Here is a 20,852-nt window from a genome sequence, read left to right as displayed (position 1 = left end):
TGGGGCCAAGTCCTGCTTGTTATTCAAGCTCAAAACACGCCTCCTTCCCCTGGGAGGGCTGGCGTGGAGGCCTCTTGCCAAGCTCTGCCAGCCCTCCCACCCTGGGCGCAAAGATCACGACTCAGTGCCCCCACTGGCCTGAGAACCGTTTCTTTTAGCTGCACCCTCCTTCCTTCAGCAGCTGGTTATGGAGCGTAGCTCCTGCTGCAGAGCACGGTGAAGCGTTAACGGCGTGCCACTGTCCCCACAGTTTGCACGCACCAGGCCCGTACCACACGGCGCCCCCATCCTTGGGGAACTGCCCCCAGGAGTCCTCCCAGAAGCCCTGTGAGGCAGGGCACGTACCCCCGTTTTATAAATGAGGGAACTGAGGCCAGCCAGGGCTACGTCACCCGGATGGGAAGAGGGTGTGGATCGGACCCCACACCTGTCTGACTCTGGACATTTCCTCCTCACGCACTGTGATCCGGGGCGGGAGCCAAGTGGGTCGTGATCCGGTACTGGCAGTCTCCAGCATGCCCTCCCTGACAGCTAGGTTTTCGCTGGATTTCTAATGAGCTCTTTTATTCTCTCCGGAGTGTTTAAACAACGGCTTTTATACAGAGCTCGTCCTCGCTTGTGTGTCTTGTTTGTTCCTCGTGGTAATCTGGGAGAGGCAGGGTGTTATTATTTTTCTCTTAAACCTGTGGCTTGTATGAAATTCTCACAATGCCGCGTCCTGCACAATGGGCTCTTGCTGTGAGTTTGCCGAGTGAAGAAACCCTAGGGCAGGGGTCGGCAAACTGCGGCTCACGAGCCACATGCGGGCGGGTCGAGAGCCACGGTCTGCCGCTCTGTTGACTAATGAGTTTAGACCACGGCTAGACTGAATGTTACCTGTGAGGATTAGGCAGTTGTGGCATATCGTGTGCATAGAGGTAAAGGGTAGTATATGACAGGGGGTCGGCAAACTCATTAGTCAACAGAGCGGCAGATCGCGGCTCACGAGCCACATGTGGCTCTGGAGCTGCAGTTTGCCGACCGCTGCCCTAGGGAGCTGGCCCCGGGGTCACAGGCCTGGGTTTTTCCTGGAAAGACCTGATTCTGGGATGTTACGGACTTGGCGATGCTTTATGATGTGACGGAGTTTGTCTGATGGAGCCAACTCGGGAGAGGAAGCGAGGAAAGGCAGCTGTGCCCCTGCTGCGTGTGAACCTGGGAGTCACCCGTCTGATCCGCTGGCCCTCAGCCGGGTGGCCGTGCCATGAGGGTCCGCACAGGCAGGACCTGCCGACCCGGGGGCACACCCTGGGATGCCTCCTGCGAGAGTCTCCTGGTCGGAGTTCCCGCAACACGAAAGAACCTACGTTTGGGAACGCCGTGAGCTCAGCTCCCTGAGTGAATGTGCACATCACCCCGGCGGAGAGAAGGGTCTGGGAGTGCCTGTCACAGGCAGCCTTGGCTTCTGTTTAACCCGGAGTTTCCCAAGCTCATGACACCGGGCATCCCCTTTCTGGGACACCAGCTACTGAAACCCTGTGACCGAGGGTCCCAGGGAACGTGGCTTGGAAAATGCCAGCAAAAAAAGGCAGAGGCGCTAGGAATCTTAAGGCAGATAATCAGACAGTCACGTAATCTCTTGTCATAACATGGGTTTATTTTAAGAAAAACGCTGGCCCCTGAGAACAGCAGGAGCTTGGGCCTGTTTGCAGGAGCTGCACATGGTACCTGCTGGTATTAGGGGTGGGGGGGAGAAGGCCCGAGCTCCACCTTCAGTTCCAGGCAGAGCAGAGCAGGTGGGGCTGGTGTTCGGCTCACAGCTCATCCAATGCCATGAGGCAGGCGGCGCCTGAGAAGCTCTCTCAGACGGGAAGGCAGGGCTGCCTGCGGGAGTCTGTGTCCCGGAAGCCACGCGCCAGCTGCCTGTGACTCACAGTCAGTTCCCTCTTTCTGGTGCCGGGAGCCTGCACACCGCCTTGTCTCTGCATCTGCCTGTGCACAGCCCCTGCCTCCTCTTTCCTTTGTCCTGGAGCGCCCTCCAGGGGGCGTCCTCCCCTGGGACACACGCGTCCTGGCTGACCTCTCCCTGAGGGAGGAGAGGCAGGTGCTGGGCCTGGCTGGGATTGAACTTGGAGCTCCCTCCTCCGGAGACCCTCCTGCGGGGGCACAGGCCGTGCCGGTCCAAACATCTCCTTGGATCATGGCTTAGGTCTTTGTCCCATGACTGCGATGCCTTTTCTCTCCTTCTTCATGCATTCATCCTTCAAGGTATTCATCTATTCATCCGTCCATTTTCTCATTCATCCACCCAGTCATCCACCCATCCATTCACTCATCCACTCACCCACCCACCCACCCAGACATCCATTCATTTACTCCATTCATCCACCCACCCACCCACCCAGTCACCCATCATCCATTCACTCATCCATTCATTCATCCATACATACATTTACTCATCCACCCACCCACCCACCCACCCAGTTGTCCATCCATTCATCCATCCATCGATCTACACATCCATCCATCCATCCCTTTATCCATCCATCCATTCATCCATCCACCCACCCAGTCATCCACCCATCCATTCACTCATCCACCCTCCCATTCAACCATCCATTTACTCATTCATCCACCCACCCACCCATTCATCCATCCATTTACTCATTCATCCACTCACCCACCCAGTCATCCTTCCATCCATCCATTCTTCCACCCATCCATCCTTCCATCCATCCATCTGGCCAGGCTGTGTCCAAGGTGTAGGGGATGCCGCTGTGAATAAATGGATGAAATCTCTGCCTCTGTGCAGCTGACAGTCTTGTAAGGACAACTACAGGGCACAGCTCTAGATGTCGCCACCGTCCACATCCACAGGCGTGTGTTTGGCCCTCTGTGATTTGCACTGGGCTCAGCCGGTGGGGTAATTAACACCTCGCAGCTCTGCTGCCGGTGGGGAGTCACACTTCAGGCAAACATGTAATATATAGTATGTCAGATGCACTTAGTAAGTGCTGTGTGAACATAAATGGGTGAGGGTGTGTGGTCGGCTGGCGGGCAGTGGTGTAAGGTGCTCCTAAGAGGGCAGCCGAGGGGAGGGCTCTCAGGTGAGTGACCCTGAGCAGAGACCCCGAGCAAGTGGGAGAGCAGACCTTCCCCGGAGCTCAGAGTCCATCTTGTCGGGCCTTGCTTTTTTACGCTGCTTGTTATTTTTGAAAACATTTGAATAATTTTATATTAAAAGTTAAAAACAAATGAAAAGTCCTGGCTTTCCCCCAATGACACTGAATACTTTGCTTGGCTTTTCAGAGTGACCGGCTCCTCATCAAAGGTGGACGGATCATCAACGATGACCAGTCCTTCTATGCCGACGTCTACCTGGAAGATGGACTTATAAAGTGCGTGCACTAAGCAGACCTTTAAAATATAAATATAAACATAAACATAAACATAAACATAAATATAAATATAAGTGTGTGTGTGTGTATATATATATATATATAACACATAAAAGGGTAATATGCAAATTAACAATCACTGTCACAAAGATGGCAGTGCCCAGTCCCCAGAGTCCCCCAGTCCTGGGGGGGCTGCCACTGAGAGCAGGCAGCATGAGCAGCCTGGCAGAATGCTTTGCTTCGTTGCTGTGGTGACGAAGGGCCTCTGGGCAGTGGGCAAAGAGTGGCTGGGGTGGGAAGTGTCTCCCTGATGGTCTGAAGCTGCCCAGGTGGCTGACTACCATTTCCTTTTCCAAAGAACCCACGCCTTCTCTGTTGTTTGTCTCCAGACAAATAGGAGAGAACCTGATCGTTCCCGGAGGCGTGAAGACCATCGAGGCCAACGGGCGGATGGTGATTCCCGGGGGCATCGACGTCAACACGTACCTGCAGAAGCCGTGCCGGGGCATGACGGCCGCCGATGACTTCTTCCAGGGCACCAGGGCGGCTCTAGCGGGCGGGACCACCATGATCAGTGAGTTACACCCCGCCTCGGGGCCGTGGGCCATGACTTCTCTCCATCAGCAGCATCAGCAGCAACCCCGTGCTCAGCGAGCACCAGGCCCTTAGCTCAGGGTACCATTTAACGTAACTGTCACTACAACCCGCCTTATACATAACACATATCCGCCTATTATGTGCCACTGGTGGTGCACAAAGTGATTTTAGAGGCAATATAGACATTGAAAATGTTAAACTATTTCAGTGCATCTATAGTAATAAAAGCACAATATGCTAATTAGACCAGATGTCCTTCCAGAGAAACTTCTGGACGAAGCCAGGGCTGTGAGGGAAGCCGGGTCCCGGGTGCCAGAGGGAAGCTGGTGTCGGCAGCCGGGGGAAAGAAGGCCTAGTTTTGCATGAATTTCATGCATTGGGGCTCTAGTATTTGAATAAAATAAATGGCCCCTCATGGATATTACTGCTTAGGTTGAGACCGATGTCAGAATTTAGACTGTTAGAAGCTATGAATTAATTTAAGAAAACATTAAGAAAAGAGTGATATATATATATATATATATATATATATATATATATAGAGAGAGAGAGAGAGAGAGAGAGAGAGAGAGAGAGAGAGAGAGAGAGAGAGATTGCCAAAACCCGTTTGGCTCAGTGGTAGGGCATCGGTATGCAGATTGAAAGATCCAGGTTCGATTCCGGTCAAGGGCATGTACATTGGTTGTGGGCACATCCCCGGTGGGGGGTGTGCAGGAGGCAGCTGGTCAATGTTTCTCTCTCATCAATGTTTCTAGCTCTCTATCTCTCTCCCTTCCTCTCTTTAAAAAAATCAATAAAATATATTTTTTTAAAAAGAGTGATATGGACTATAGGGAGATAAGGCAAAATATTCCTAAACATGGTTTGCTGATGCTGAAGTTTTAGAACCAATGACATATGTATTATTATGTCACATGTGGGAGTAGAAGCTCAGAGAGAGCAGTGAAGTAACCTTCTCAAGATTACACAGCTGGGAAGTGGTTGTATTAGTCAGCATTGCTGTCACAATGCTGCCTAACAAATAGTTCCCTCCAGACACAGTGTGGAGTAGTGGGAAAGTGGTCAGACTCAGAGCTCACAGGACTCTGGGAATCTAATCCCCGCCTTTGTTTACTAGTTGTGTGACTTCAGACAAGCTCCTTACCCTCTTTGAGCCTCATTTTCTTCATCTGAAAAATGTTACAGGATGGTTGTGAGGATTTAATTAGATAATTTACGTAAAGCCTCTGTGGCAGTATCTGACACATAAATAAGCATTCAACAAATATTTGTGAGGATGACAATAGTAACAATGGTGAGGACAATGGTGGTAATGAAGACTCACTGAAGTATCACTGCTGATGATTATAATATGGTGACAATGATGGCAATATTCACAATGATGATGGCGGGAGTGTTGATGAAAAGAACTGTGAAGAGGATGTTGATCTTAATGATGGAAGCAGTGGTAATGATGGTAGTGATGGTGATGGTGATGATGATGATGATAGAGATGGTGGTGGTGACGATGGTGAGCTTGATGATGATAATGATGGTAATGTTAATGATGTGATGGTGATGATGGTGGTGATGGCGAATGATGATGGTTGTGGGGTGGATGCCACAACCTTTGCAGCGGGGACTTGAAGGAGGGGCTGATGCAAAAATGAAAATGCTATACAAGAAATAGGAATTTAGAAGGCATTGGGGGCCAGGTGGAGCCTCCTTCTTAAAGAGACACACCAACTTCTGGCCTGGTCCACTATTTATTTACCTGAATACATATTTGATCTTTAGCAATGCATTCAGGAATATCAAAGGTAAAGTTTGGTAAACAGTACATTTTAAAAGTTTGAGGCGTCCTCAAACTTTTTAAAGTGGGGGCCAGATCACGGTCCCTCAGAGAGCTGGAGGGCCGGACTATATGAACTACTAATTCCTACTGTAACACCTCGGCTGCGCTCACTGCCCAAAAAACCTGGCGGGCCGGATCAGACTCCTCTGCGGGCCTCATGTGGCCCGCGGGCCGTAGTTTGAAGACGCCTGAGTAAAAGGATTATCAGGTGCTTTGAGCCACCTCTATCTCAACAGACGAGGTGCTTAGTGTCAGCCCTACCAACACCCAAGGTCCATCGGCCTTCCAAGTTCTGCAGTGGATGGCTTCCCGCAGATGATGATGTGCTGATAATGATGATGGTGATATTGATTATGATGGTGATGATGATGGTGGTGATGATGATGCTGCTGATGATAGTGATGGTGATGGTGGTGATGGTGGTGATCATGATGTGATGGTTATGGTGGTGGTGGTGGTGATGATACTGATAATGATGGTGATATTGATTATGATGGTGGTGATAATGGTGATGGTAGTGATGATGATGATGGTGACGGTAGTGGTTATGATGGTGGTTATGATGCTGCTGATAATGATGGTGATATTAAATGTGATAACGTTGATGATGTGGTGATGATAGTGATGATGATAGTGATGGTGGTGGTGGTGGTGGTGGTGGTGATGCTGAAGCTGAAGAGGCCACCATTAGAACAAGTTGGGTCCTACACATCTTAGAATGTGACACATGTTTCTGTCCCAGTTGACCACGTGGTCCCAGAACCTGGGTCCAGCCTGCTGACCGCCTTCGAGAAGTGGCATGAAGCAGCTGACACCAAATCCTGCTGCGACTACTCCCTCCACGTGGACATCACAGGCTGGTCCGATGGCGTTCGGGAGGAGCTGGAGGTGCTGGTGCAGGACAAAGGTCAGTTCACGCCCTAGGGGGTGGGAGGGGGCCCAGTTCTGGAATCCCTGGCTCTGTGGTGGATCTTATTGTATGGAGTTAAAATCCCTTCATCTGCATGCCAGGAGCCCAACTTAGAGCTGTGTACTGCGACCAACAGTGGAAAACAGGACCCTCTTTAAGGAGCCTGCCCACCATTCAGGCTCTGGAGGGACCCCGGTTCATAGAACACCCAGTTTCATTCGCCTGGCACACAGGTCCTTGCCTGGCACACAGGTCCTGGCCTGGCTCTTCTTTCTCCACCATAAACCCACCTGGGCACTGCTGTCCTGGATGCCATCGCCTTGGCTCATGCTGTTCCCACCAGAATGCCTTCCTTCGCTGCTCCCCAGCTCAACTCTCACCTCTCTAGTCCCCCAGTCAGAACTGCTTCACCTCTGGGATATCCAGAGCAGGTTACATGGGCTTCTTTTGAGGCTCCCTTTCCATTGTTCGTGGATGACAGGACACTGGTTGTCCGCCTGGCTATCCCATCGAACCCTGAGCTCGATGAGGGAGGGGATTGAGTCTTCCCGTCTCAGCATCCCACTCCAGCTCCCTCTGCCTGGGCTCCTCCAGGTGGCTCTGCACAGGGAGATGCTTACAGTGTGCATTCCATTACGTGGAGGTGAACCGAACAGAAGACACGTGGAAGCCAAGAACAAGACAACAGGGTGCAGCCGGGCATGAGGGGCCAGTCTGAGGGGGCGGTTCTGGGGGCTGCCTGAGGAGGCAGCCTGAAATGAATGCGATTCTTCAGGGAGAGCTAGGGCTGTTTTCAGTTTGTTGTGTTTTTGTTTTGTTTTGTTTTGAATAGATTTTATTGATTTTTTTACAGAGAGGAAGGGAGAGAGATAAAAAGCTAGAAACGTCGATGAGAGAGAAACACTGACCAGCTGCCTCTTGCACACCCCCTACCGGGGATGTGCCTGCAACCAATGTACATGCCCTTGACCGGAATCGAACCTGGGACCCCTCAGTCCGCAGACCGACGCTCTACCACTAAGCCAAACCAGCTTCGGCTTGTGTTTTTTTAAGTCAACCTATTTTTTAAAAATGTTTTTATTGATTTTTAGAGAGAGGAAGGAAGAGAGATAGATAGAAACATCAATGCGAGAGGAACAGCATCATCTATTGGCTGCCTCATGCATCGCCCCCCACTGGGAATGGAGACCACAAACTGGGCATGTGCCCTGAAATGGGAATTGAACCAGGACCTCTTAGTTCCTGGGTCAGTGTTCAACCACTAAGCCATACTGGTGAGGCTGTTTTTAGTTTTTAAATAGATACTAGAGGCCCAGTGCATGAAAATTCATGCACTGGAGGGGGGGGGGGTTCCTCAGCCCGGCCTGTCCCCTCTCACAGTCTGGGAGCCCTCAAGGGCGGGAGGTGACCCAGTGATCAGGGGAAGGCGACACCCACACCACACCTCTGCTGCTGCCACTGCTGGCAGCACAAGCCTCGACCAGGCCTGGTTACCATGTTTCCCCAAAAATAAGACATCCTCCGAAAATAAGACCTACTTACAGGTTTCCTTCTGAGTGAAATATAAGGCATCCCCCAAAAAATAAGACCCCCCCTTAGGCTAAACATGAGAGATTTGGTCCACTGATTCTGAAAGAAATGGAGTCACAAGAAATTCACCAGGAAATTCAGGAATTGGATTGTTGTGATGATGTTCCAGAAGATGATGACATGATTGTCATTGAATAAATGAGTAAATTCTTGATACTGTAGGATTCACAGTTTGTCTGGTTTGTGTTGACAACTACCGTACTACCGTACCGTATACAAGTAATAAATTTCCTTTATTTTCATTTAATGATAAATGTGTACCATATTCTTCTTCATGGAAAAATAAGACATCCCCTGAAAATAAGACCTAGCGCATCTTTGGGAGCAAAAATTAATATAAGACACTGTCTTATTTTCGGGGAAACAGGGTACCTGAGCCTCTGGCATCCCTGGGTGGCGGGGTAGCCACCATCCTAGGCTTGCCTGTATCTCAAGCTGGTCCTGGGGGGCTGGGGAGCTGAGGGGACTGGGAGGCTTCAGAGGCAGGCGCACCGAGCAGCTGGACCTACCCAAGGACAGGCCCGGCTGTGCTGAGCGCCTGCTGCCCCAGGGGGCTGAAGGGACTGGGTATAGCCATCTTATGGCTGTGGGTGCTGCCATCTTTGCGGGTGCGGCAGTCAATTAGCATATTCCCTCCTTATTGGCTGTGGGCGCTACCATCTTTATGAGGGTGTGACAGTCAATTAGCATATTCCCTCTTTATTAGGATGCTATATGTTCTCATTATGAAAGTACTATTACCACGTACAAAAAAGTCAGAAAATGAAGAGATGACAAAAAACTCCTTTCCTTCTGTTCTCTTCCCAACTGCCTCTTGCCATTCACATTGACACGTGTTATCCTCCATCCCCTGTCCACGTAGATGGGGTTCTCCTTACTTGCATGGCCATGTGACAGCAGTTCCTGGGAATCCTTCTCTTTTCACTTCGCATTTGATGGGTTATCGTGGCTCTTCACTAATAACGGCTCTAAGGGCTCGAGATATAGCACGTCCCAGTTCATCTGCCTCGCTGTTCCCTTTTCAGCAGGCACCTGGGTTTTCTGTTTGCTTCACTCTGAGCCAGGTCATGGAGAACATCTTCCTATGTGAAGATCAGCTTGGATTCCTAATTATTTCCCTCGATTTCCAAGCGAAATTAAGAAGTCAAGGTGGTTTTTTTGTGTGTGAGGAGCTCACTGCTGCTTGCCTCCTGTTGTTCAGTCATTACGTGATGTGTCCTGGACCAATTTGCTTATTACCCTATTATAAAGTATAGATTTTTGTATTGATTTCAGAGAGGAAGGGAGATATATATATATATAGAGAGAGAAACATCAATGATGAGAGAGAATCATTGACCAGCTGCCTCCTGCACACTTCCTACTGGGGATGGAGCCTGCAACCTGGGCATGAGCCCTTGACCAGAATCAAACCGGGTCCCTTCAGTCTGCAGGCTGACGCTCTATCCACTGAGCCAAACCACCGAGGGCTTGACCCTAAGGTCACAGTTTTAACCTTGTTCAGGGTCAGGAAAGTTAGTGCCAAATCGCTTTCCTGAGAGGTACCCCCAATGGCTCACTCTCTCCTGGTGTGTTCACACCCTTGGGCGTGGCTGCTTCTGGGGCCCCTTGCTGATTTGACGGGAGGCCCCGTCTCCCCTGTGCATGCCGTTCTCTAGTTGCTGCTGCTGTTGAGCGGTGAGCGCTGTGTGCATGTGTTGCCTGTGTGCGTGTCCGATGGCCCCGTAGCCCACGCTCAGGCAGGGTGTCCGAGGTCTGTATCAGGAAGGTGTGGCCCTCCAGCGCGGTCCTGGAGCCGCCCTTGCTCTGTTCACAGTCACTTCCGGGGAAGGCAGCAGTTTTGCACAGAAGTCCTGCCTCTCTGCAGTTTCATTTGTCAATGTTTCAGCTCTTTGCAGTCAAGTCGGGCCCACAAATATTAAATGGAAAATTACAGAAATGAGCAATTCCCAGGTTGTAAGTGGCGTGTTCTTCCGAGCAGCGGGAAGTCCCCTCCATCTGCCCCAGATGTGATCTCCCCTGCACTCCTCTCACCTTGCTGTGAAAGGCATGTCCCTGCAGTGAGGGGTGTGTTCCTGCAGTGAGGAGCGTGTCCCTGCAGTGAGGAGCGTGTCCCTGCAGTGAGGGGCGTGTCCCTGTAGTGAGAGGCGTGTCCCTGCAGTGAGGGGCGTGTCCCTGCAGTGAGGAGCGTGTCCCTGCAGTGAGGGGTGTGTCCCTGCAGTGAGGAGCGTGTCCCTGCAGTGAGGAGCGTGTCCCTGCAGTGAGGGGCGTGTCCCTGCAGTGAGGAGCGTGTCCCTGCAGTGAGGGGCGTGTCCCTGCAGTGAGGGGCGTGTCCCTGCAGTGAGGGGCGTGTCCCTGCAGTGAGGGGTGTGTCCCTGCAGTGAGGAGCGTGTCCCTGCAGTGAGGAGCGTGTCCCTGCAGTGAGGGGTGTGTCCCTGCAGTGAGGAGCGTGTCCCTGCAGTGAGGAGCGTGTCCCTGCAGTGAGGGGTGTGTCCCTGCAGTGAGGAGCGTGTCCCTGCAGTGAGGAGCGTGTCCCTGCAGTGAGGAGCGTGTCCCTGCAATGAGAGGTGTGTTCCTGCAGTGAGGGGTGTGTCCTGCCCTCAGCAGCCCTGCCCCTGTTCTGTGCCTCCAGGTTAGCTCCTTTCACAGACCGCCCTCAGGGCCCACATACCCTGGTCTGCCATCCGGGAACCGTTCCTGCCAACACCACCAACTACACTTCAGCGTAAGAAATGCCCTCCCTGTGGGGGCTTCTATGAGAGTTTATGTGAGATCATGCTCCCGGCACATGTCATCAGTCAGGCTCATCCAAGCCCATAGAGCATGCTCCGTGGGTTTGGACGTTTCTTAGGTCGGCAGGTCAGGAGGGGAGACGCTCCGGTCTGTGTATTATATCTCCCACAACTGACAAAACCGAGCAGCCGCTTCTTACTCGCAGCCGTGGACAGGCCTGGGTGGGCCCAGCGGAGCACGCGCCCCTGTGAATCCAAGGCACCTCTGTCCTGGCCCCCACCCCACGCTGATCCCCGATCTGATCTATGGGAAAGACACGCCTCGTGGTGCTGACGTGCGTTCTTCTCTTTGCCTCCAACAGGCGTCAACTCCTTCCAAGTCTACATGGCCTACAAGGACCTCTACCAGCTGTCCGACAGCCAGGTGGGCCCGCCGCTTCTCTCTGTGGCCCGGGTACAGGGACGGCCAGTGGGCTGGGGGAAGGGGCCTCCCAGTGCCCCCCTCTCCCGCTGTGTGCCCCTGAAACACACGGGCAGGTAGGGGTGTCTTGCACGTGGAGAACAAGGCTGGGATTCGGGGCCGCGGAGGGGGCGGTGGCATCGATCTCTCGGGTGCGGAGGTCGAGAGCAGGAGGAGGACCTGGCGGTGGGACGGCCGTGTGGGCTGACCCTGTGGTGCCGGGCGGGTGTATGCCGTCTGAGTGTTACCATGACGGGAGAGCACGCCCCGGCCTGCCATGGTCTGTAACATGGGTTTCAACCTTGCGAAGAGGCACATGCCTGCCGAGGTGTGTGCTGATTACAGGATGTAGCAGGTTAGTCAGTTTCAGCAAAACTAAACACCGGCTTCTCAGGCGCCAGATGGAGCACCTCCAGGCAGCAGGCACCAGACGGAGGGTGCATCTGTCCTGCTGGGACTGTGACCAGCTCTGCCCCGCCCCCGCCTCTCAGGGTCAAGGGCAGACCCTGGCGGAGGCTCCCCTGATCTCCACGGAGTGGCCCGTGCGGCCCCCGCGGTAACCTTCCCCGCGACCCCTGTGTCCCACAGCTCTACGAAGCCTTCACCTTCCTCAAGGGGCTGGGAGCTGTGAGCCTGGTCCACGCCGAGAACGGGGACTTGATAGCTCAGGTGAGCGGTGCGCCCCCACCCCTGCCCCTCCATCACTTCTCCTGGTGTGACGGGCCTGGCAGAGGGGTGCGGGCACTGAGCGGGGTGGTGACTGGGTGGCGGACGAGACCCGGCGGGCACGAGGCACGGGCACGCCATCTGCAGCCGGGCCTGGCGTGGTCCCCGGTGCCACCTGCAGCCGGGCCTGGGCCTCTCAGTTGCTCCTCTGTACGATGGGGTGACCCGCTGCCCTGCGGACCCGGGGGGCCTGGGGCTTTGCCTGCTCCACAGGGATCGAGGGTGGCACAGGGCGTGGCGAGCAGGAGGTGGCTCAGCCTCTGGCCTCAGTCCTGCCAGTTTAACTGGTAAAAGGGAGCGTACGGGGTGCGCTCTTACTTAGGCTGCTTTGCCTCAGTCCTGAGTCTGAGATACAGTCCTGTTCCAGCCACCACTGCCTTTTCCTTGCCACCCGGTGAGGCACCCATTGTGGGCGTCTGCCACCAGATGGTGGTTTTTAGGGGCGCCCGGCCCAGGGCTCCCGGAATGAGGGTGGCAGGACCTGCATGCGGAGTGAGAATGAGCAGCGGCACAGCTGACATGGGGCAGAGTGAAAATAAACCGCTTTTGAGAAATGAGCATGTTCCTGAGGCGAGAAAGTGCTGAGCCAGTGGGTTTGGATCTGGGCCACGGGCTCAGGACCGTTTCAAGGTTGTAGGAGAGCCGAAACCGGTTTGGCTCAGTGGATAGAGCGTCAGTCTGCGGAATGAAAGGTCCCGGGTTCAATTCCCGTCAAGGGCATGTACCTTGGTTGTGGGCACATCCCTGGTGGGGGGTGTGCAGGAGGCAGCTGATCGATGATTCTCTCTCATCGATGTTTCTAACTCTCTATCCCTCTCCCTTCCTCTCTGTAAAAAGTCAATAAAATATATTAAAAAAAAGAAGAAAAAGGGGGGGGGGGGGTTTCCTGCCGGGAAGATGGCAGGGACCGGGATGAGGCCGCAGAGACGAGAGCCGCTCCCAGGTGTGCGTGCGGCCTCACTCCCCCGGATGGGTCCGCGGAGAGGCAGGCGCTGTCCCCAGAGGAAGGGAAGGCAGGCTTGTCTGGTCACAGCGTGGTCGCCGCCGGGAGCCGGGCTCCCAGCTCAGGGGCGTGGGTTTCCATTCGGAGCAGCACCTGTCTCCCAGGTGGGAGGCACCAGCAGGCGGGGCTGCAGTGATGGCCACAGAGGGCGGTGGGTGGTCTGGAAGGAGGGGGAGCACTGAGTGGGGCCAGCCCGGCTGGCCTGCACCCCTGCCCTCAGCTGCTCTGTGGGGGCGGGGTGGGGCCCGGCCTCCCAGCCTGGTGCAGTGACGCCCACTCTGTGCCTGTCCTGCAGGAGCAGAAGCGGATCTTGGAGATGGGCATCACTGGGCCCGAGGGCCACGCGCTGAGCAGACCCGAGGAGGTAAGACTCTGACGTCACCAAATGCATTCTGACTTAATGCTCTTTCTTTTTTTCCTTTCCTTCCTTCCTTCCTTCCTTCCTTCCTTCCTTCCTTCCTTCCTTCCTTCCTTCCTTCCTTCCTTCCTTCCTTTCTTTCTTTCTTTCTCTTTTTTTTTCTTTCTTTCCTTCCTTCCTCTCTCTCTCTCTCTCTCTCTCTCTCTCTCTCTCTCTCTCTCCTTCTCTCTCTCCTTCCTTCCTTTCTTCCTTCCTTCCTTCCTTCCTTCCCTCCCTCTCTCTCTCCCTCTCTTTTTCTCTCTTTCTTTCATCCTCACCTAAGGATATGCTTTTCATTGATTCTAGGGAGAGTGTAAGGGAGAGAGACAGGGAGGGAGAGGGAGAGAGGGAGGGAAGGAGAAGCATCCATCTGTGCCTCCCTTACACCCTCGGGTGGGTTTTAAGCCTACAACCTGGCTCTGTGCCCGGACAGGAGTCAAACCCGCGGCCCTCATGCACGGGATGGCCTCTGGCCCTCTGAGCCAACCGGCCTGGGCTCTTTCCTTCCTTCCATCCTCCGGGTTTCCTCCTTGGAGGCAGTGGGTCTCCTCCCACCGCATTCGAGGACAGTGGGAGGACTGATTCAGGGAGCGCCCTGGAACGCCGGGGGGGGAGGGGGGTGGCTGCCCTCGCCCCCTCCCCCTGTGACCGTGGACTTGCTGCCGCCAGCTGGAGGCCGAGGCCGTGTTCCGGGCCATCACCATCGCCGGCCGGACCAACTGCCCCGTGTACATCACCAAGGTGATGAGCAAGAGTGCAGCCGACATCATCGCCCAGGCCCGGAAGAGAGGTGCGCCGGCCAGCCTCCGCGGCGGCTGTCTGAGGGGGCGGGCAGCAGGTTCAAGGTCACTGACTCACTGCCGCCAGGAGCCGCCCCCGGGCCCCGAGCCCCCCCGGAAGGCGGGGAACTTCGGGAGCTGCACTGGGGAAGTGGGGGGGGGGGTGTAAGAGGCACAGCCCACCCCACCCCGGGGCTGGGAAGGCTCTGAGGCGGGTCACAGTGTTGGGGGGACCCCGTGCACTGAGCCGCAGGTGCCTCAGCCATGAATCGGTGACCATTCACCTTCTCATGGCTTCTCTGCCTCGTTCGTCCTGTCCTGAACCCCCAGCCAGTATGACCCGGAAGCATCTCCCAGGTGTGACTTGACCTCGACTCCCCCGCGGGCATCTGCTCTGGCAGGTCCCTCGCGGGGCAGCGCCAAGGCTCGGCTCTGAGGACCAGCCTGTGCCTGGAGGGCAGTCCTGTCCGAGGCCTGAGCTGGTGGCAGCCTCGGGGCCGGGGCCGGGGCCAGGGCCGGGGCTGGAGGGGGGCCGGTGTGGTTTACCATCTCCAGCCTGAGCGCCTCTCCTTTTGGCAACTATGTCCCCACGGAGACTGCTCGCTCTTAACCACGTGCTTGCCTGTCCCCAGGCCCCCTCGTGTTTGGCGAGCCCATCGCTGCCAGCCTGGGCACCGACGGCACCCACTACTGGAGCAAGAACTGGGCCAAGGCGGCGGCCTTCGTGACCTCCCCGCCCCTGAGCCCGGACCCCACCACGCCCGACTACCTGACCTCCCTGCTGGCCTGGTGAGCGTGAGAGCGGGGGGCGGGGGGCAGCGGCGGAGGGGGGCTGGGCTGGCGACGTGGAGGCCGGCACAGGCCTCTGGTGGCTTCCAGCCCCTCAGGGCCGGGGTCTGCCCACTCCACAGCCTCCTGCCTGCTCATGCAGTGGCTGCGTAAGCACCTCCTGTGTGCCCCCCCTCCCCCACATTGTGGATATTGGGGAGCAGCCAGGATTAGGACTGAGAGACCAGGTTCAAATCCTGCCTCAGCCACTGATGGCCGGTGTCACCGTGGGCGGGTCACATAGCTGGGGTGTGCCTGCCTCGGTTTACTCATCGGGAAGTAGGGAGAATGTGGTACTGCCGCAGAGCTGGGCAGGGCACGGCGGGGAAAGCTGGGCTGAGCCATGTCATGCGCTGTGCACACAGTAGGAGCACAGCCATTCCCCCTTCCAGCCCCCCGTGCTGTTAGCAAGGTACGGGGGCCACTCTGGCCGAGATGAGGCAGGGTGCTGAGTGTGCGGGTCTGAGCGTGTGGGCTGAGTGTGCGGGTGCTGAGTGTGCAGGTGCTGAGTGTGCGGGGCTGAGCGTGCGGGTGCTGAGTGTGCGGGTCTGAGCGTGCGGGCTGAGCATGCGGTGCTGAGCGTGCGGGGCTGAACGTGCGGGTCTGAGCCAGGGGCTTGCAGAGGCTTCCGGAAGGAGGTGTCAGCAGGCCTGGCACTGGAACGGGCACAGCTTGCAGGGTGGCTGAGGAGAAGATGGGGCTTGTGGTCAGAAGGAAGCACAGGGTCAAGGTTGTGTGCCCGCCATGGAGGTCTGTTTTCCCCAAAGTTGTGACACCTGGGCTTGCACAGCCAGCACTTCCTGCAGCCCAATGCCTGGTGGGCAGCTCCAGGTCCAAGTTCAAAGTGCAAACCCGACCTTCCCCCAGAGCCGCCCCCCTCAGCCTTCCCTGTGTCGGGCGGCAGGACACAGACCTGGGCCCGATATCTGGCCCCCCCCTCCCCGTGGCCTGGCCGTCCAGGCTCATGCTGCCTGTCTCTCCCTCCCTCCCTCCCGGCCTTCCCTCGCCCGTATGCCTCCTCTGCGCCCATGTGTCCGCCACTCCCAGCGGGCGCCCAGACGTTTTAAAACCTGAATCAGACCAAGCCCCACCCCCTGGGGACCTGCCGTTCCCTCCAATCAGAGTGAGAAGCACGAGTCCCCACAATGTCCTGCAGGCAGAACCCCATCCGGCCCTCACTCCCCTACGCACCTGCCGCCCTCCCCTCTCGCCCCCCTGTCCTGGGACCAGAGCGTTTTAGGCAGGAGAGCCTGGCCCCCCTGGCCGTCCCTCAGGCGAGGAAGAGGAGGGGCAGGGAGCCCTCCTTACCCAGACCACCCGGAGCCCACGCTAACCCAGACCTTCTCACGTGTCCACTGCTCCTCCACGCCGGCGGCCCCGGGGCCTGGTCACAGCCCCGGATGTGCACCGAGCCCTTCCCCTCCCCGGGTGGCGAGGTCAAGCCGTGTCGGGCGAAGCAGGGATTTGCCCTTCAACCCAAACCCGGCTCTGAGCCCCACCCGCTCTCCTTCCTCCCAGTGGAGACCTGCAGGTCACGGGCAGCGGCCACTGTCCCTACAGCACGGCCCAGAAGGCCGTGGGCAAGGACAACTTCACCCTCATCCCCGAGGGCGTCAACGGCATCGAGGAGCGGATGGCCATCGTCTGGGACAAGGCGGTGGTAAGGCGGCTCCCCTCCCCACCCCGGGAACATCCCAGAAGCACCCCACCCGGCCCGACAAAAGCCAGTGTGCCGTGGTCCTCGGCGTGCTGTCCTCGGTGACGTGGGCCGAGGCCAAGCGGAGGAAGTGGCCCCGGCCGGGGGCCCTCACATGGGCAGCTGTCCTCCCTCCTCAGGAATGACAGTCGTGCTTCATAAGGGCGAGGGAGAAAGAGGCAGAAACGTTAGTGATGAGAGAGAATCCCTGATTGGCTGCCTCCTGCATGACCCCCAATGGGGATCGAGCCTGCAACCCGGGCATGTGCCTGGGCCAGGAATCAAACCAGTGACCTCCTGGTTCATAGGTTGATTGATGCTCAACCACTGAGCCATGCCAGCCGGGCCGTCTTGTTTACAACCACATTTTAGCTCCTCTAAAGGCGATGTCACAGTCCTGATCGGTGTGGCTCAGTGGATAGAGCGTCGGCCTGCGGACTGAAGGGTCCCAGGTTCGGTTCCAGTCAAGGGCATGTACCTTGGTTGCGGCACATCCCCAGTAAGGGGTGTGCAAGAGGCAGCTGATCGATGATTCTCTCTCATCGATGTTTCTAGCTCTCTCCCTCGCTCCCTTCCTCTCTGTAAAAAAAATCAATAGAATATATTTAAAAAAGAAGAAGGTGAGGTCACTGAGCTGAAACCAAAGGCTGTTCCTTTCTGTTACCCTGGGCCCAGGGAGGGCGGGACGCTGGGAACCTGTGATGCAGGCGTGGGCGCGGGCGGTCCGTTCATTTCCGTCCGCAGGTGCCCGGCCTGGGCCCTCTCAGCCAGGAGGGGAGAACGTTCCAGGCTCCTTGCAGGGACCCCACCCCCAGGCTAGGTCTGTGCCGCCTGGCGCCTCCGGCCCTCTTGGACGGTCTGCTCATCGGCGGGTCTCGCCCTCAGGCCACAGGCAAAATGGACGAGAACCAGTTCGTGGCCGTCACCAGCACCAACGCCGCCAAGATCTTCAACCTGTACCCCAGGAAAGGGCGGATCGCCGTGGGCTCGGACGCCGACGTGGTCATCTGGGACCCCGACCGGGTGAAGACCATCACGGCCAAGAGCCACAAGTCGGTGAGTCCCCGCTCCCCGCCCCCCCTGGCTGGGCCTTCGCGGAGGAATGACACTCAGGCTGCCGCTAGGGGGCGACCTGCTTGTCTGCCCGACTCAGTGCTTGCCTTCTCCTCTTGGAGGGATGGGGTCTGGGCAGCTGGGCTCAAGCTATTAGGCACGGCCGTCTGTTTCTTCCCGCCTGTGCACCCCCCCGTTCCCCCCTTCTGGTTCTCTCGCACAGAGGCCAGTACAAGGTCCGAGAATCTCCCTGCAGTGGTGGAGCAGGAGAGCGTTACATCTGGTTTAAAAATGCCTGTTTCATTGTGTGTCCATGGCTGACGGTCGGGAGCGGAGAGGCCTGGGCCTGGAGCCGCCTGTGTGGGCACAGCCAGGGCCGCTCCCGGGCCCCAGGCCCACGCCATGGCGAGTGGTCACCTCTGCGCTCGTGCCCTGTGTGTGCCTGGCCTGAGGGCATTCATCTGAGAGCCTTGTAAGCAGGAGGGTGGGCAGGAATGCAGAACCGGGACATGGAAGAAATGCGAGAACACTGTGTGTTCACTGGCGAACACACCCGGTCTGCCTTGTATTATAATTAACAGGCAAATCATGGCAGGTGCTGTCTTCCTTTTTCTTTTTGAAATATGTTGTCTAGTTCACTTTAAGAAAATGTTTTTATTGACTTCAGAGAGAAGGAGAGGGAGAGAGTGATGGAAACACCCATGATGAGAGAGAATCATGGATCCTCTGCCTCCTGCATGCCCCACACTGGGGATTGAGGCAACCCGGCTCTGTGTCCTGACCAGGAATCGAACCGTGGCCTCCAGATTCATAGGTTGACAGCCCCTGTGCCACGCTGGCCGGGCAAGAAAGAATATTTTTGAAAAGACCCAGAAACGTCTGTTCTAGTCAGCACAGCCACGTGCCTGACCCCAGGGGCCCCATCACATCCATGACGCCTCCGACCACATTAGCTTGATCATAAAACACCACCCTCCACCCCGATGCCCAACAGCGAGGGGCTGGTCACCACGGGGAAGGGCACACAGCGGGCTATCACACAGCCTTGGAGAAGGCGTCTTCGGAAGAGCCCTGGGAAGTGGCTGTGGCCTGAGGGGGCGCGGAGGCCCCGTGGGGGACCCCGTGGCCGTGCCGGGGACCGTGAGGGCACAGCCGTGGTTCTCGCCGGCAGGCCGCGGAGTACAACATCTTCGAGGGCACGGAGTGCCACGGCTCCCCGCTGGTGGTCATCAGCCAGGGCAAGATCGTCTTCGAGGACGGCACCCTCAGCGTCAGCAAGGGCATGGGCCGCTTCATCCCGCGCAAGCCCTTCCCCGAGCACCTCTACCAGCGCGTCCGGATCCGCAGCAAGGTGCGTGCCCGGGCGGCGGCGGCGGGCGTCACAGCCGTGGCCTCCGAGCGCGTGGCCTCCGAGCGCGTGGCAGTGGCCTCCGAGCGCGTGGCCGTGGAGCTGTGGCCGTGGCCTCCGAGCGCGTGGCCGTGGAGCTGCGGCCGTGGCCTCCGAGCGCGTGGCCGTGGAGCTGCGGCCGTGGCCTCCGAGCGCGTGGCCGTGGAGCTGCGGCACTGTCCGGCCTGCATCTCCTGGTCACCGCCAGACCAGGAGGTCCCGGGCTTCGCCCACTGTAGAGGAGTGTACATGTGTGTGTGTGGAGTGAGCAGGTGCCTTGTAGCATGTGTGCATGTATGTGTGTGTGCATATATGTGAGTGTGTGTGTGTGTGCGCGTGTGCGTCTCAAGGCGACCTCAGGTCACTCCCACCACGGGCTTCTGAACAGGAAGGGTGCGTGTGCCTTGCCCATCAGTCTCGCTCCCCCTCCCTCCCGTCTAGGTCTCCGGGCTGCAAGGGGTCCCCAGGGGCATGTATGACGGTCCCGTGTACGAGGTGCCGGCGACGTCCAAATACGCAACTCCCGCTCCTTCTGCCAAATCCTCGCCTTCCAAACACCAGCCGCTGCCCTTCAGGAACCTGCACCAGTCCAACTTCAGCCTGTCCGGTAAGGGCCGCCCCGCAGCGCCTCCCCCGGGAACGGCCCCGGGCCTGCCGCACCCCGCGGGGAGGGGACGGGGCGCCCTGTCAGAGTGACCGGCGGTCTCTTGCAGGTGCCCAGACAGATGACAACAACCCCAGGCGCACGGGCCACCGCATCGTGGCGCCCCCCGGAGGCCGCTGCAACATCACCAGCCTCGGCTGACCCCGGAGGAGCGGACGCGCGCGAGTGGAGGATTCTGGGAAAACGCTGTCCATTCCTTCCGCCGCCGCCGGTGTTTCCCAAGCCCATAGTTCCGTTTGTGCTGACGGGAACCCGTCGGATGATGCTCTTTCCTTTCGCGTTAGGAAGCCGTGGTACTAGTGTGGTCTGTTTGCTCGGAAGCCCCTCGCCCCCAGATGTGTGTCCATGCCGTCCGTCCCGCCCCCCCCACCTCCGCCCCTCCCGGCTCATGGTCCCCTTGCACCCTCGTAGCTGTTCTAGGGTAGTTGGTGCATGTTGCTAGGTTACGTATGCAAGTCTGTGCGAGCGTCTGACGGCACACGAGGGCCGACCGGACACAGGCCCGGCCTCGGGCCCTCAGGGTCCCCGGCCCCATGTGAAGATGTTTACTCGTCGCCCCCACCTCAGTGGGCCCGGGAGATAAGCCCACCCCCGCCCCCGCAGGGACCTGTGAGCTCTCGGAAGCAGGGAGCTTGGAGCGGCGTGTGTTGGCCACGTCCGGGTCCCGGCCTCGGTCTGTGTGTCTGTCCTCCCGGCCAGCCCTGGGCGTCGGGCCGCGCCAGCTCCCCACCCGGGGAGGGGTCTCTCGTACCCGCGTTCGTCCCCACATGGGGCTGGTGCCGTGGGGGGGGGGGGTGCTGCTGCCGGTGGCCCGTGTCC

General features: G+C 57.3%; 1 protein-coding gene across 3 annotated transcripts in view; it reads left to right on the top strand.

The window, feature by feature from the left end:
• Positions 1-20,650, top strand: part of CRMP1 (collapsin response mediator protein 1) — a 37,669-nt gene extending 17,019 nt beyond the window's left edge. For 2 of the 3 annotated variants that reach the window (XM_036420754.2, XM_036420769.2), the window contains exons 2-14: positions 3,289-3,377; positions 3,767-3,951; positions 6,551-6,715; positions 11,403-11,464; positions 12,089-12,169; positions 13,525-13,593; positions 14,296-14,416; positions 15,038-15,194; positions 16,752-16,893; positions 17,815-17,985; positions 19,154-19,333; positions 19,811-19,976; positions 20,083-20,650. In XM_036420754.2, the coding sequence (XP_036276647.1) occupies positions 3,289-3,377; positions 3,767-3,951; positions 6,551-6,715; positions 11,403-11,464; positions 12,089-12,169; positions 13,525-13,593; positions 14,296-14,416; positions 15,038-15,194; positions 16,752-16,893; positions 17,815-17,985; positions 19,154-19,333; positions 19,811-19,976; positions 20,083-20,174 (1,680 nt within the window). In that variant the 3' untranslated portion in view covers positions 20,175-20,650. Of the gene's footprint in view, positions 1-3,288; positions 3,378-3,766; positions 3,952-6,550; positions 6,716-11,402; positions 11,465-12,088; positions 12,170-13,524; positions 13,594-14,295; positions 14,417-15,037; positions 15,195-16,751; positions 16,894-17,814; positions 17,986-18,976; positions 19,091-19,153; positions 19,334-19,810; positions 19,977-20,082 lie in introns of those variants that run through there. The other variant, XM_036420762.2, reaches the window with a different exon arrangement.
• Positions 20,651-20,852: the final 202 nt, after the last annotated feature.

This window comes from Pipistrellus kuhlii, unplaced genomic scaffold (assembly GCF_014108245.1).
Source record: "Pipistrellus kuhlii isolate mPipKuh1 unplaced genomic scaffold, mPipKuh1.p scaffold_m20_p_1, whole genome shotgun sequence".
Lineage (NCBI taxonomy): Eukaryota > Metazoa > Chordata > Mammalia > Chiroptera > Vespertilionidae > Pipistrellus > Pipistrellus kuhlii.
Note: the sequence above shows the minus strand (reverse complement) of the source record. Positions and strands in the feature narration are given on the sequence as shown.